General features: G+C 43.2%; 1 protein-coding gene across 1 annotated transcript in view; it reads left to right on the top strand.

The window, feature by feature from the left end:
• ptprdb (protein tyrosine phosphatase receptor type Db) overlaps positions 1-15,553 on the top strand; it is a 170,138-nt gene extending 154,585 nt beyond the window's left edge. Inside the window, exons 37-45 of the mRNA XM_072383343.1 lie at positions 2,610-2,729; positions 4,610-4,764; positions 6,297-6,582; positions 8,315-8,493; positions 8,584-8,710; positions 9,180-9,305; positions 9,391-9,545; positions 11,961-12,096; positions 12,186-15,553. Coding sequence (XP_072239444.1) covers positions 2,610-2,729; positions 4,610-4,764; positions 6,297-6,582; positions 8,315-8,493; positions 8,584-8,710; positions 9,180-9,305; positions 9,391-9,545; positions 11,961-12,096; positions 12,186-12,254 — 1,353 coding nt within the window. The 3' untranslated portion in view covers positions 12,255-15,553. The remainder of the gene's footprint in view (positions 1-2,609; positions 2,730-4,609; positions 4,765-6,296; positions 6,583-8,314; positions 8,494-8,583; positions 8,711-9,179; positions 9,306-9,390; positions 9,546-11,960; positions 12,097-12,185) is intronic.
• The last annotated feature ends 1,474 nt before the right edge of the window (positions 15,554-17,027 follow it).

Here is a 17,027-nt window from a genome sequence, read left to right on the forward strand (position 1 = left end):
ATGGACCAACCAGAACTTTGAAAACTAAAATGTTTTTTCATTTAAATTGCTTATTTATGAGCTTCAAATCAAAGGATAGATGGATTTTATAGTTGACAATTAATCTGCATGTCTACACTGGGAAAAAAGATTGTGTTAGTCCACATGTAAACACATTTGTGTGACCGAAATCGCACCAAATCAACTTTCTTAAAGCCTGACTAACACTACTCCTACACGTATGCACTCTGCTGGACTCTAACTGGCCAGGGTGCCTTGTACATGCTCCTTTTTTTTTTATCTGACAAATGAGTTAAAGAATCAAAGGTAGATATAGTGAGTATTGTGGGGGATATGATGAGTGTGGTACGAAACTGGATGATAAAGTATAATCAAAGAATATATAACATTTGTATGATATATAGATATAGTGGAATAAGATCACACTTGTGTACGGTGGCTTGTTTTAAGGAGGGTAGGTGGCTTTGACCGGAGTGAGGAGCGGCAGGACAGTCCAGGAAATCAGGACATCAATTTCTTCAGGATGTGGGAGAACAGTTGCCACATTCAACAGAAAAGCACAGGCAGGGAAAAGACCTGAGAGGCAGAGCTGAGATTTATTATGAAGGACTAAAATACTTGGAGGAGAGTAAGCTAAAAAGCTCCAAGCATCATTGTGGCAAGTTATTGAACATCGTGGTTAAGTAAGAGTGGCCATGTGAGGCTGAATGTGGTGGATCAGAATAGAATAGAGTATATTGGAAAGTGAAGCTTGAAGGGATTACAGACACAGCTAAACTGGGGTCGGTAATGAATTAGAATGTAATTTGGTTTCAAGGCGTTTTGCTGTTGTTAACAGATTGTTCACTAGAGTAAAAATCCAGTGTAATGAGAATGTCAGATCAGACTGAAACCAACAAGAATGGCTCCAGGAATGAATCATGACAAAGTGCTAACCAATTAATGTCCACAGTCCTTTTCAGAAAATGATCCTTTCTTCCCTTCTGTGCTTCTTTCCCTATTAACCTGTGCCTTGTGTTAAAACTGTTTTCCTTTTCAACCTTTTCCAATTGTCTCTGTTGTGTCTCTCTGACCCTCAGATGCCCTCTTATTTCTTCTCTAAGGCAAGACCTCTCTTTCTCTCCTTTGCTAATCCCTTTTTTATATACAACCTTACCTCACATGGTTTTCCCTTTTACCTTTTTTCCTCTACTCAGTGTCCTTCTTTCTTTTTTTTTAACTGTTTCCCCTTGCTTTTTTTCTTAAAATAAGAAATAGCCACTGTATTTAGTAAGAATGCACTTCTGTTTTCAACTTCCTACAAGGCACCCATCGTTAACTTGGTCTGCAATGAGTTTTATGGTAGCCACTGCAGTTCAGAGACAGTGCACATCGGTGTCCACAGTTTGCATGCCTGCCTTGTGATTATATAGTATTTCCTTTAAACTCCACGCACAGCTATAACATTATGAAAGCATTCAATTTGAATATATTTAGCTGTTCATTATCTACCCACTGCTGTACCTCTCCACCTACTGTTTGAGGGAGAGGTGGGCTGCTCGTCAGAGAAAAATAATTTGATCTCATGTAACATCTCTCAAAACTACACCATCGTGTGTTTGCCCATTACCAGCACAGATGATCGCAGATGGTGCCACTGTGGGACTCTTGCCAATATCCCTCCTTTTAGCACAAATCAAACCGCTGTCGTGCTGTTAACCCACAAATCAACAGATAATACAGACTTCACACCAGGTATTTTCTGCAATCCGGTGCAGTCGCTGGCAGTGTGTGCCCCCCCCCCTCTCCCTACGTGGACAACCATTTCTGTAAACACTGTGTCTCAAGGTCTGGTGGGAAAACAACAGTTGGAAAGCTGTAATTACAGCCTGAACATCCCAGGCCAAAATGCATAATCCCCAGTCTGGAGCAGTGGAATGCAGAGCAAGCTGAGCTGAGCTCCCTGCTGTCTTTGATGTGAGGACTGGAGGGATCAGCACGTTACGTTTGGTTTGGCCTGATTCTGCCATGGCCCCCTCCTCCCCCTCTTTTTTTGTTTTTTTTTCCCATCTCCGCTGGGATTTTTTTCCCCTTTCTCCATCTCTGAGGCTGAGCTGACAAACTACTAATATGACTGCCCTATACTGGGGAATTCTAAGTGTTTTGGTGGTTAGGGATGCTGGGATTTGGTGTGCTGTGAAAGCTGTGTTTACATTTTTAAGGCTGGAATGTGGGGAGATGTACAATATGTGAAGGCTGAACTTTCCTTTACTGAAGCGCAGTGACACATTCATGTGAGAACCCATCAGCGTGTGGCAACAAACTTTAACCGAAAGCTGTGAAGTTTGAAGATCCCTCTCCCCTTTATTTATCTTTGTCAATCTTCACTCCACATTACTCACTTACCAAAGCCCTTTCTCACCCACTGGACTGTCTCGATACATTTGCACATTTGTTTTCCAATCTTTGCTATTTATATTTTGCAAAATTTCACTGACCTGCCTCATCCCCTCCCTCTTTTTTGACCCTCAACGTGTGGGCGCTTTCTATCTCTCCTATTACAGAAATGTGCAGCCAGAGATACAAACTATCCCACAACTCCAACAACGTCTCCTCTTCTCCTCTCACAGGTGAAGTGCGATCAGTACTGGCCGACACGTGGCACAGAGACCTACGGCCTCATTCAGGTCACTCTGCTGGACACGGTGGAGCTGGCCACCTACTCCGTCAGGACCTTTGCTCTTTACAAGGTAACATTTGTGGTGGTAAAGAAAGGGGTTGAGTGTATTTTGACGCAGTGTAGTGCAGATATTTTGTACTTTTGCGGTTAGTTGAACTTTAAACTCCACACCAAAGGGAGCTTGTCCCTCCCACAAAAAGAAACTGATCCTGAACTTCCTCAAATGTCTCTTTATGTACTTTATGAGTCCAACTGCACAGAACGTGCCATTCGCAGAAAGCCTCGACTCCTTCGGCCGGGACAGTAAACATAACAGCTGTGAGCACAGCACCAGTTCAGGGGGACAGGCAGTAAAGTTGCTTTTTATAGTGATCAGCGTTGTTCATAGTTTGGAGGGAAAACTGCAACAAGTTTTAAAGCCCCTATTTGTGTGTCTGATGTCAGCAGAGTTGACAGTGAGAGCTGAGCAACATCACACATTTATCATCATTTCATGGGACTTTTATAAGGGCTTTTTAAACATTCATAAAAACTCACTTCTGTTTTCATGGGACCAACATGATTCATAAGATTTTCATGGATAATTTTGTGTTTTAATCATTAGTTGTTGAATCAACCAGTTTTTTACCTAAAAATCTGCTCCACATATCCAGCAGTACCTTTCCAGATACAGTCATGTAAAAAGAAGGTGCGCGCTCTCGCAAAACTTGTTTTACGTAACAGAGCGAAACAGAAAAATCAGCTGGTCCTCTCCGTGATTTAATGGCACTTTGCTTGTCTGCAGTATTTGGGTGTGTGTTAACACAACGCCAAGGAAGAAGGGCGTCAAAGAGTAATAATTGTTGCTTCCCATCAATCTGGGAAGGGTTGTAAGGTATCTCTACTGTGAGAAAGATTATTCACAAGTGGAAAACATTCAGGACAGTTGTCAGTCTTTCCAGGAGTGGACGTCCCAGCAAATTCACCCAAGGTCAGACCGAGCTACATCTCAGACTCAACGGGCCTCAGTTAGCATGCTAAATGTTAAAGTTCATTACGTTCAAGACTTTAGAAAAAGACTGAACAAGTATGACTTTTGGAATGTATGGAAGGGTTGCAGGAGAAAGCCTCTTCTCTCTAAAAAGAACATGGCAGCACAGCTGAGACTTCTGGGACAACATCCTTTGGACAGACCAGACCAAAGTGGAGAGGTTTAGTGACAACGCAGAAAACCAAACACAAAGACCTCATATCCACCATCAGGCACGGTGGTGGGGGGGTGATGATATGGGCTTGTTTTGCAGACCTGGGCTCCTTGCAGTCAAGGTTAACCGTGAACTCCTCTCTACACCAAAGTGTTCTTTTGTTAGATGTCTGTCTGACAGCTAAATTCTGTGCTGAAACTGCGTCATACTGCATGACAATGATCGTTTGTTGTTGTTCGCCTCAAGTTGTTTTTCCCTCTTTTTCAGACCCGGGTAAAAACCAGATGATTTTTTTTTATTATGCCCTGATATGTTAAAGCTTAGAATTGACAGAGGGGTGTTCTTTCTTTTTCACATTTTGAGGTTCTGCACTCGAATCATCCTATGAGTAGCAAATGTGAACATCTGTTAAAGTCGATTATCGACACTGTTGAACAGCAGCTCCTAAGAACTAGATACAAAAGACCGTAGCCTGGCAGATATTACAGTTCATGGTATGTGGTTAATACTAAGAGAAGCAGTAAAATATATTAATAACTGTCTCGGAAAAATCCCGTCTGACTGACAGTTTTACTGCAGCACCCAGGTGTTTTGGGAAAGTACTCGGTCATGTTTGGATTGTCATGTTTTTCTGGATTTACATCCCCAGTAAGTCCAGCTTACTGATGTATTCGGTCCCAGGTTTTTAATGGGATTTGTTGACATGAAGAAAACTACAGAATGACTCCAGCTTCATCATTGATACTTTTTCTTTGTGCTCATCCAGAGCGGCTCCAATGAGAAGCGGGAGGTTCGTCACTTCCAGTTCACAGCCTGGCCGGACCACGGGGTGCCTGAACACCCCACCCCATTCCTGGCCTTCCTTCGCCGGGTCAAGGCCTGCAACCCTCCGGATGCAGGACCCATGGCTGTTCATTGCAGGTGTGTCTGCATTTGCGCGTTTTCACTTCACAGTCAATCCATTCTTATCGCTGATTGAACAAAGATTATTCACGATATCAATCCAGCAGACCCCAAATTAAACAAATCTGATCCTTAAAACACTTATGTGTAATTTTGGGTTTTACTTGGCAACGTAATTTTAAAAAGGCTGGGAGTCCAAGGGCACTTGTTTAAAATCACTTAGAGGCCTTGAACAAAAATAAGACTGACCTGCCATTATGCAAACCCCAAACCTCCCTCTCTGGCTCAGACACCCACATTCCTTTCGTAACAGCATCCATCATCGTGAAAATTTCCCATGATTAGTTTTCACAGTTGACAATTCACCGTTTAAGCTGCTGGTGGATGTGGGTTCACAAGTTTATATTCAAATGAGCTGCTGTCTATGCAGCAGAAGCCTCGTGTTGGATGGAGGGAGATTCTGGAAACTTGTCATTACTGTCTTGGCACAGCACTGAGCTGCAGAACTGGATAGAAGCTGCTATTTTCTCTTACCAAGGAGCGAAGAGGAGAAGAAGGAGGAGGTTCGGGGAGGCAGCATGGAGCAGAAGCTCTCAGGAGGAAAAATTAGTGGGGTGGATAGATGTGGAGGATGAGAGGGAGGAAAAAGGGATTGAGACGATGATTGAGAGAAAGAGGTAGCGGGGGACCAGGAGTTAGAGGAGATTTGTGCAGAATGAGAGGGAAGGTGAGGTCAAATCCAGGACGCCATGAATGAAAATGATGAATTAAACAGAAGGCAAGGTGGATAGAAAATGGGGTGTGAAAAGAAATGTACAAATGTGAGAGTGAAAAATTGGCAGCGCTGGTGCGAGAGTGCTGGACGGGTGCTTAGGGAGAAGATAAAGAGGCAGGGAGATGGGGGCAGGAGGTTGGCAGGAGAGGAGCTCTTCCTAATCTGCCGTCACAGTCAGATGGAGTATCTAACAGGATTATCAGTCAAATTTAATTATCCCGCCAAGACTCCGTCATAATGTGCCTTAACATATCAGCCAGCCTCTGTATCAAACAAAGGGCCTGAACCTCATTCCACCTGAACAACACACACACACACACTCACACACACACACACACACACAAGCAGAGTGGTATTAATTTAACCGTATAAAGGGTTTTTATTCACTTGCACAAACTTGCTTGGTCAGGTCATCTCACCATTTAGGAACCAGCACAGCAAAAATATGAAGTGTTTGGGTAGGCAGCTAAATGTATTATATTTCTGGATTATATGTCGATGGGGATGATACCTTCCTAATGCCAGTGAGGCAGTGATGCTGACTCATCAATCATGTCAGATTTTCTATCCTTTGTTGCAAATGTTGCTGACGGGCATCTTTGCCACATTTACATGATTTAGGCACAGTCAGTTAGAGCTTTGCAGGGCCAGATCTACACCAAGTAGAAGAAAAGCAGCACACACGTGCCCGAAAAATACTGTTGACTTCCCAAGTTAGGTGAGGAAAGCTCATCACCGTCCGCCTCTGGTTCTCTTCTCCCCTGTTTCGGCTCAGCGCTGGAGTGGGCCGCACCGGCTGCTTCATCGTGATCGACGCCATGACGGAGCGCATCAAACACGAGAAGACCATCGACATCTACGGCCACGTCACGCTGATGCGCTCCCAGCGGAACTACATGGTCCAGACAGAGGACCAGTACATCTTCATTCACGACGCGCTGCTGGAGGCGGTGACCTGTGGGAACACCGAGGTCCCCGCAAGGAACCTGTTCTCCTACATCCAGAGGCTGACGCAGATCGAGCCAGGAGAGAATGTCACCGGCATGGAGCTGGAGTTCAAGGTGAGCACCAAGTGATTGATGGTGGTTCAGTAAAAAAACGGTGATGATATTGTAACACCTGACCAGTTAATAGGGGAGTGCTGCCTTTTTCTTGCCCCTCTGACCGCTTAGGTGATCAGACATTAGTGTTCAAAGGTATTTTAAAGTTGGCACTGTGCATGTTTAAAGCCTGATCAGAAGCTAAATGCATGCAAACTCATTAGTCTACCGGAAACCATACTCAATTGTAAGTTTTATGTGCAAATACAGAGAGACCACCAGAAAAAATCTTATTTTTAAGGATTTATAGAGCTGGTCCGAATTCACAGTGAGAGCTTCAAATATCAGTGCACAAGGTTTGTTTTAGTTTTATTCTAGTTGTATTTATTTTGTTTACCGTGATATTTACCTCTTCCCTGAAGAGATTACTGCAGATCTCTCTGGTCTGCCTGGGTGAAGTATATAGCAAAAGCAGGTGGCTTGGATTTTTCCTGGAATGGTTTTATGTCGGCTCAGACGCTTCGAGGGCAAAGTCAACACAAAGCGACTCCTGCAGTCTCCTTCATCCTATGCCCCAGCATTCCTCTCTTAATAGCAGCGGTCTCCTTCGGGTGACGAGGAATCGAGCGCTCGCCGGATTGTTTTTTCAGCCCTGCGTTGATGTAAAACACACGCCAGGGTTGTCCCAGTCACCGTATTTCATCTGACTTGGAGCACCTACGGGACGCGGTGGGCCGCTGTCTGGAACTGCACTTTCCACCTTCATCAACAAAAACAGTGTGTGAAATTCCTCATGGAGGAGCAGCTTTCGCTAATCCTACCACCCATTAACAATTTGTTTGGCTTTTCTGTTTGTTTGTCCGTTTTCCTACTTGTCGAGATCAAATATATCAAACTGGTGAAAGAAGTGACTCTGTTTATTGATAAGACTGAGTCTGATTCAGTGCAAATGACATGAAGAATTACTATTATTGACGGTGGAAACGGTGGAGTTCATGGTACCCAGATGAACTGGTGAACTTGCGGTCGGTGGGATTTTCCAGTTTCGTTTGCCTGCAGGAAAATAAGGTACTGCTGTTTCTCCCACAGCCGCTGATGGTCGGGACTCGGTTCACGAGACCCCAATTGTTTCCCTTGCGTCTGCGGTCTCAGGATTGCCTGTTCTCTGCCGTCCTGTCTTTCATTTCGAGCCGTGTCATCCAGTGGTCGAGTGCGAGGGAGACAGTTCGTGCCTGTCTGCACATACGTGTGCATATGTATGAAGGTGTGGGTTTTTGGGGGGTTTGTTTTATTTTATTGTTTTTACTGGTGCAGGATCAAGTGTGGTTCACATATGTGAGTTGAGACAGTGTGGGGCCTTGTGGTTTCCTGCACCCCGACTCTTGATTTTCTTCTCTTATTATATTCCTTCTTCCATTCCCTACCGCTGCCCTCATCCCACTAAGACGCCCCCGCTTTGTTTATTCAATTGAAGATGTCTGACTAAGTATCCCGAGGCCTGCCTGGTTTAGCTGATCTTCCAATTTCCCTTGTCCAGCTTGCCAGAGAAAGACCAGGCCTTGTGTTGAATACATTTCAGCGAGGGCCTTGAATTTGTCTAAACTTTCTTTTCATTTTCCGTCCTTCCTTTATTCCATCTATCCTGTGTGGCTGACCTTCCCTCACCAACTTCATAGGCCCACGTCCTGTACACATCAGATATATCTTTATTTCCTACGGTGTATAATATTGTTTACTTCTTTTTCTTTTCCAGCGCCTGGCCAGTGCCAAGGCTCACACATCACGGTTCGTCAGTGCCAATCTACCATGCAACAAGTTTAAGAACCGGCTGGTGAACATTATGCCCTACGAGACCACGCGTGTGTGTCTGCAGCCAATCAGAGGAGTGGAGGGATCAGACTATATTAACGCCAGCTTCATTGATGGATACAGGTTAGAGAAAAGGGATCTGAGCACTAGATGCTATTTACTATCAATATACCTGGGAAAGAGATATATACCCTTATTTGTGTGTGTTTGCAGGCAGCAGAGGGCCTACATAGCAACTCAAGGCCCTCTGGCTGAGACCACAGAGGACTTCTGGAGAATGCTGTGGGAGCACAACTCCACTATAGTTGTCATGCTAACCAAGCTGAGAGAAATGGGACGGGTACGGTATACACTCATATATTCTTGTGTATACTCAGTGTCCCGGGTTGAGAGCTGCAAACCAGCATCATACGTTACCTTTAAGCGTTGATAGCTATGTTTCTAAACCTGTGCCCAAATGTGCAGAGGACATGTTCAATAACGAGTTTTGTACACTCATCAGATATTTAAATGCAAAGTCAATCAAAGTCTTTAAAACCAATACACATTGTTTAGGGTGCAGCTTATGCTCCCTGTTCTGCTCCTGACTTAGCAGAAGTTGTTTTCTGGAGGGGACTCATGTTCTCTAGACTGGGGACTATGGGCCGCAGGACAGTCTTTGTGATGTGTCTAACTGGGATGAACAATGACTGTCACGAGCTAGACATTTTTGTGATGGTGTAGTCTGAGATTGCTCTCTTTACAAACTTAATCCCCCCCCCAACACAACTTGGAGCTCTAAAAGGAGTCGTTTGTGCCGTCCTCCACAGGAGAAGTGTCACCAGTACTGGCCTGCAGAGCGCTCAGCCAGGTACCAGTACTTTGTGGTGGATCCCATGGCAGAGTATAACATGCCCCAGTACATCCTCAGAGAGTTCAAAGTGACCGATGCCAGGGTGAGTCATTGCTTTGCCAATGTGTCTTCTTTGTGCTTCTTTGGCTTTTGGATTTTGAAAGAATAAACCACTTTCTTCCTCTCAGGATGGCCAATCACGGACAGTTCGTCAGTTCCAGTTCACTGATTGGCCAGAGCAAGGCGTACCAAAGTCAGGGGAAGGATTTATTGATTTTATTGGCCAGGTGCACAAAACTAAAGAACAGTTTGGCCAGGATGGGCCAATTAGTGTCCACTGCAGGTAAGGCACAGTCTTCCTATGAAGACCCTCAATGTTTCATGTAATTTTACAGCATAAAATGATGAATCACCACTCAATTTAATTAAGTCTTTCTTTAATGTGGGAGGAATCCAGAGCACTCAGAGAAGACACAAGTAGTAGTACATCTGCCCCTAAAATACCACATCAAATTGTAATGTTTCCAAGAGTTGGGACTTTGTCAGGAAGCCTTTAATTTACCCTTGGTTTACAGTGGCAACACAACCCTGTATCCAAAACAAATCCAAATAACGTGTATCATGTAGATACTACCCAGTGTTGACAAATGGCACAAAACAACTTGTTAAATGTTGAAAATGAGCATTTGCAGAGTTTTTTTTTTTTAAATGTTTAATTTGTTTTGTGTTTTTAATTTGGTGCCAGCAACAGTTTCAGTGAAGTTTGGACAGAGGCAGCAAAAGGCTGGAAAACTTCATCTAAAGCACCCAGTCTGCAACCGCTCTGTAACACTGATTTATAATAGTTATGATAACAAAACAGGGCCAGAAAGAGGTCTGTGCCATTGTTCTTGCAAATGTTGGGCTCTATTAAACCAGACTTAAAGGGAGACCCTGGCCTTCAAACATTTTGGAGACACGGAAAATTGGCTACGCTCTTTTAATTTCATATTGCTTTTCACTTTCTGATTATTTCGGTGTTTACTTCTTGTGCCAGTGAGCCAGAAATATTCCACATATAATATAACCTTCAGTTGTAAAATACGCTAAAACTATTCGGAGTTGAGGAAGGAAAAAATGGCAGCATATGAAATGTCCTATCCACCAAGAATGGGAAAACATGTCTCTGGCAAACTGGAGCAACCGGTCTCCAGAATTCCCAAATACTTTAGAATGAAGCGGCTGTGGACAATGAGTGAATTAATTAATCAAATAAAGGGCTTAAAGGATTCAGAAACATGGTTGTAAACGGGGTCAGTTGCAGCTAAACAGGTACATCAGGTCTTAATCTTGGCCTAAACTTTCCATCTTTGAGCAAATAATTAGGATTGCAGTACTTGGTCTTTGAAACCAGTCTTGAGAAGGGGGGGGGGGGCAGCATTGTACAGTGTCAGTTCTGCTTTGTAATGCACACAGACTTTGATTGGCACTTGGAAGGAAAGCATAGAGACATTAGAAAAGCATTCCATAACATTAGGAATCTGCTTCTGCACCGGAAATTCTCAGAAGCCTTCACGCAAGTTAGCTCGGTGCCAAACACCCACCTGAGCGGTCATGAGAGCCTAATCTGCTCCGCCTGACCGACGCCCAACACCAGGCGGAGGTTGCAGTAATTGTCACAGACTTTGCTAATTCTACAGTTGAGTTTTATTTAGTAATGGTCGCTAATTCACTTACAACAATAGGCTTTTGGAGGGCTAATGGTTTTAAGAAGGCTACTTTGCAGTGCAGGTTAATAAAAGCGGCAGTGTGAGAAGGTGGAGCAGCCGCCTCTGTGAGTTGTTTGAAAAGAAACCATTAGAATGCCGTTTCTTAATCTGCCCAGTTGGAACCAGCAATATTTTTTAGAATCCGTGTCCCCTGACCTGCGCTTCGCACAGTGAGAAATTGAGATCAAGCTGCCTGCAGCTCACTGCTGTTCAGAGTAAAGAAAGGAAAAGGATTAGATATTAAATTAGCCTCTGTAAACCCTGTTCTTTCATCAAGACGTTTCTTATGGTTACACAAATACAGGGGATGATAAAGAGGTGTCTTGTTTGTTGTCTGTCCTGTGGGAATGTGGAGGAGTGGTGCCCACATAAAAACAGGCACACGTTATATTGACTGCATAGAATTTGTCTTGCATCACATAAGTGTGTTGGCTTCAGGTTTGTCAGATGTTTCAGTCTTGCTGGTTGGACATGCATTAAGTACCAATTATTATCCATAATAAGGAGAAGAAGAGAACACATTTTGGTGCAATTATACGGCTTTCTTTCAGCATTAAGCAGTTCTGTGGTTTCAGCTTGTTATGTTTGGATCAGGTCAGCATCATCCATTATGTTATGTTATAATAACATGTTATCCTTGGTTTGACTGAGGCTGGATGGTTGAGGTAACTCTACTTTACTGCCTCATGTCAGTCTCAGTGAGATCTGGTCTCATTTATCTCTCTGACACAAGTAACTCATTGACAATTTTCATTGACCGTGCCCAGATATATTAAGCTGAGAAAAAGGAATTTTTAATGCTGAAACAGAGCGATGTAAATGTGTGGGAAAATTGATCTTAAGGCAGTCTCTGTGGCCTTGGTCTCAACTTTGGTCTCGGTTTAGGCGTCTTGACTACAACGTGACACATAATCAGGATTAGGTCACAAAACAAGTGGGAATCGCTCGTGTACATGTGTCCCCAGCTCAAAGTATGCCGTTCTAAATATTTTCTGACCATCTGCCAACAGCGCTGGAGTGGGGAGGACCGGTGTGTTCATCACCCTCAGTATCGTGCTGGAAAGGATGAGGTATGAGGGCGTGGTGGACATCTTCCAGACGGTCAAGATGCTGCGCACTCAGAGACCAGCCACCGTTCAGACAGAGGCAAGTTCCCCCACTTTTCAAGCAACCTTTTTCTTTTTTTTTGTCTGTCTCCATCAATAGTTTCTCAATTTTCTTTCCACCTCCCTCAGGACCAGTACCAGTTCTGCTACAGGGCCAGTCTGGAGTACCTGGGAAGCTTCGACCACTATGCAACATAAACCCAGTTGCCGTCTGTCATGCCACATACAACCTAGTGCTCCCTTTTGTAGTGTCACACGATACCCGAATAAATGCACTGGGCTGCGATGTGTTTGTGAAGATTTTGCCACCACATGCAGAGTTAAGGGGGACCATCGGCTTATCCCGTACCCAGAATCAGCACCTCTAACTGAGCCATAGCAACCTGCTTGACAAGGGTGTTTCCTCGCACCCTCTCCCCCCCCAAACACACCCATTGGTCAGTCTGGAGAAGCAACTTCAACCACTGTTCCAATCAGAATACTTGATCAAGTATAGTTTGTTCTTTTCTTTTCTTTTTTGTATTGTTTCAGTGCTTTTGTGAGCACCCGGATTGCTTTGTGTCGTTACGGCGTGGAACGTTGTCCACCACCAGCGTAGCATCACCAAACTAAATACAGGACCAAGCTACAGCATTTTTTTTTTCCTGTCACAGGAAATGTTGATTTTCTATCCCGAGGAGCGTCCAGAGAGAGTTCTACAAATCCATCTCACGGGGCCTCGTAGAGCGAAACAAACGAGACTTTTAAGCACCGCCAACAGGAGACTGAAAACACAGAGCGCTCGGTACGAGAAAGACAGAGAATGCTCGTGTGGAGGGAAAAAAACAAACACCCAGATTTTGTTTTGTGTTTTTTCTTCTTTTTTTTTTGGAAACAGACTTTCGTTTCCCCTGAGTGAAAAAGCGGGCGGATCCACCATACAGTAATAAACACCACCAGTTCAACCTTACGCTTCAGTTTCAAATAAGGGAAGGACATGAGAGCTTTCAACTGCATAACACCAAGTTAAACTTTCATTTAGCTATATTTTTAGAAAGATATATGACCTTTTTTCTGTTTTCTGTTCTCCTCTTTGTCTTTTACAAGGTTCTGATTTTGACCCCGCCCACTGGAAACAAAGAAAAGTTGTGTTTAGTTTTTTCTGTGTAATCCAATGAGCTGTAGCCATTTTTTAAAGTGATTTAAAGAGTACAATCAGTTCTAGTGTGGAACATTTTCACAAGTCGTCAAAAAAAACCCTAAACAAACAAAAAGAACACACCCACCACTCTCTTGTATTGTCCACCCACTCTCTCTGTGAAAAACTCACACAGCTGGCATGCAGCCAAAAGATGGCGCCCGCCGGGGGGTCTGGTATCCGTGCCGCTGCTACCAGGAAGTCCCGACAAATATAAAACACGAGTGCGGAAAGAGTGCACGGGGAGCAAAGTATGGAAGAATAAAGACAACTATTTATGTGTCCAAATAAGCTTCACAAAGATTTCTCAAGCAGGGAACAGGATGGGGGGGTGGGGTGTAGAGGAGGCGCGGTGTCGGGGGAAGGGACAAATTTCTCACTGGAATGCTCACCGTAGATTTCTCTCTGTCTGATTCAGTGTGCAATAAGTAGATGTATTATATATATTTTTGTGTCAAGTCACTAACTGCAGTCATACGCCATGATGATGATGATGATGATGATGATGATGATACAGATACAGATGATGGTTCGTCGTTTTTTTTTTTTCCCAGACACAAGGATGTAACACTTTGATGTGGTTACCGCCACCATTTAATGTGTCCAGATAGAGGAATGACCTCTGACCCCTTGGGGATCTCTTGTCATGTCACAACTCCGGTAGATGATGTCATCCTTCTAAGTGTCACGGCAAGCAACGAATGATCGGACTCATACTTCAACAGCATCTATTAAGTATTTTTGATTTTAGATTTCTAGTGCCTTATATTACACGCCTATTTTGATAAAGCTTCTTTGAAGGCTTTTTTTTTTTGGTTTGTTTTTTCTCGTGTGTATATTTTATGTATGTGTGCTACATATGTATGCTTGTGTGTGACCTGAACGTCTGTGTCTTTGATTTCGTTAGGTTACAATATGTGAAAGTGCGTTGTGCGTCCTGTTTTTTGGCTGCGTATATTCGAATGGAAGGCTCCGCTGAATTGGCTGAATTGTCGTACTCATTCTGTTAAACCCAGCAACGGCACCATCATATCTCCGCTGATTTACCTACGTTATCTTACACGAGACTGTTTCAAAGCAGATTGATACAGATTGAACGGTTCGATCCCGTTCGGCAGACAAAGTTCGAGCTTTTCCCTCTTTTTGTCACAAGCTTCGTGTGGATGCTCCTCTTTTGGAGACTTGGGTTCGCCTCTCGTGAAGTTCAGGCCACGCTGAGCGACTCCGGTGCCACCTGTGAGCTGGCTCAGATCCGTCATACCTGCCGAGCTCTGCAGAAATCTACACAGAGCTGAGCGGCAGTGGTTTTCTTTATTAGTTTGAACAAAAAGGGAGAAAAATCCCACCGTTAGGAGAACAAGCCACCCGAAGCCCTTCACCTAAAATCAGTCGAACTGCTCATCTGTGACCCTCGGTCCGGTGTTGACATTTATGTATGTTTTCCAATAACAACGGCTTGAAAAAAAAAAAAAAAGTTCCGGTGCTAACCACACACAACAGATAGATCTTTTTTCTTCTTTTTTTATATCTTTCTCCATCAGTGCTTGACCACACAAGGGATGGTCGACAGTTTTCCATCATCTTACAGTAACCCAGTCGTCATTTTTTGTATGCATGGTACCACTTTTGAGATGCCCCTTTGGTCACACCGGTAATGGGAAGACTTGCACTTTCTCTCTTTGTACTATGCACTAATACTAGTATCCTATTATATCTGTTAGCCCCGCCCCCCAAAAAGGAGTCTTACGTGAACTCAGTGAAGTTGGATTCTGTAATGCGCTCACATGGTTGTGTATATGTAAATAACACAAAACACAGAGTAATTGAAATGCATAGATAGATGAATAAGTCAACTAAAGAGATATGGTATGGAGGAAAGAGGAATTTATCTGCTATACAGAGTGATATGATGAGAGGATGCACCTGAAATCACACTTTTATGGCACAACAGTATGTGCAATGCATCACATTGTGGATTTGTTGTACCACAAGCAAGAAGTTTCACAAAAAATGTGTTCTATTTTACCCCCCCCCCCCCCCCCCATGTATCATGTAGATGGATAAAAATGGAGTTTATAAATTGTATAAAAATGAAAATATGGTGTGTTACTTGGATCAGTTACCTCCAATTGGTCTGTATATGTAAACCTTTCGTTTTGTTTGCAGCTCTGAATCAACAAGTGCTTTTTATTTTCTTACATTGGTTCCCAGAGCGTGTGAAAACTGATTAAAAACAAACAAAAAAAACAGGTCTGTATGGATTTCTGTTCTTTATCGACACAAGTTTCATTTGTTATAAATAAACTCAAGTGAAATAATTGCCACTGCTGTCATTTCTGAATTGTAATGCCGCAGCAAATGATTACTGATTGAGTAGATGATTACTAATGATTTGGGATACAAACGTCAGCTTAAGCACGAACAGAGCAGGCGAGGACGTTTGTCATGTTCCCACAGTGTGCTGTGTGAAGCTGGGATGTACGAGCCACAGCCACACGGTAGATTCCATTTGCTTGAACAGCAGCTCTTTAAATTCTAATGTTTTACTGATGAGGACAAAGTTGAAAAGAAATAAGACATCTGACTCCCACTAAGTCTTACAGCTTGGTATCTGAATCCACAGTTCGCATGTTGAATTTCAATTCAATTAGTAAAAGACTGAAAGTATAGCTTCTTTGGAAAGGTTTCAAAGAGAAAGTCTCTTCTTCGGTTTACAAAGTCGCCTCTGAACAAACAACCAGACAGATGAGATAAAAGTGGAGATGTTTGGTCGCTGTGCACCGCACCGTGTTTGGAGAAGCCCAAACGCAGCACATCAGCAGAAACACCTCACACCAACTATCAAAATTCTTCCACAGTGATGTGAGACTGATAGCATCACAAAGAAAATAACACTTCAAGGTGCTGCTGCCGAAGGCAGTTCTGTAAGCTACTGAATAATAATGGGGTGGACTTAGTTTTTCCTGAGATATGTATGATTTTTAGCCACTTCTTGAGTGTGTTAAATCACTCCAGATAATTTCCCACTGTCACTCATGCAGCAAGACTGGCTTCTAACCTTATTTTCAGCTCATTTAACAGAGCTACACAGCAAGCAAAAAACACTGGTCATTAAAAATTAAAACGCTCTCAGATGTCAGTGTCCACATTGTGCTGACGAGAAGCATTTCTAATCCATCCCTATTGACAACAGCCTTGTACAGCCATCATACTTTTCACACAGGATATAGGATGTTTCGCACTATGATGGCAATATGTCCAATAAGTGCCAGACTATAAAAGCTGTGGCCATTAATGTGCTAATCCCCGATTTCCAATCACAGTATCTATAACACTAATCTGGTCTTTTATAACAGCATCTATAAGACTATGCTATGTAGGTAGGAGCCAAAAAAATTTTTTGTTTGAATTTAACCCTATATGGAGCTTGTTTGAAGGGAAATTAATTTCTTACCACTGACTTAAAATCTCCAAACTTCCCAGGTTAGCTAAATGCTAACACTAGCATGGCAACATTCTGCTAATCACAGCAGGTGTTGATATGATCATATGATCAAATTTACATCTCAGTTTGCCATGTCAACATTTGCAGATGTGCAGTATATGGTGCTAAAGTTCTTACTTCCCCTAAAAACTCAACAGTGTTCCTGAAAGTTGTATATTTTTAAGTTTTTGCCATCAAAAAGAGATGACAACTTCTTCCTGATTCAAGTCAATGGAGATCTATGAATTTGCCGGTTTGGCTTCACCTCCACCTCCATCTCGGCCTCTCAGAACCTCCTCAAAGTGTCCTC

This window comes from Leuresthes tenuis, unplaced genomic scaffold, assembly GCF_036924035.1.
Source record: "Leuresthes tenuis unplaced genomic scaffold, fLeuTen1.0.hap1 SCAF_4, whole genome shotgun sequence".
Taxonomy (NCBI): Eukaryota; Metazoa; Chordata; class Actinopteri; order Atheriniformes; family Atherinopsidae; genus Leuresthes; species Leuresthes tenuis.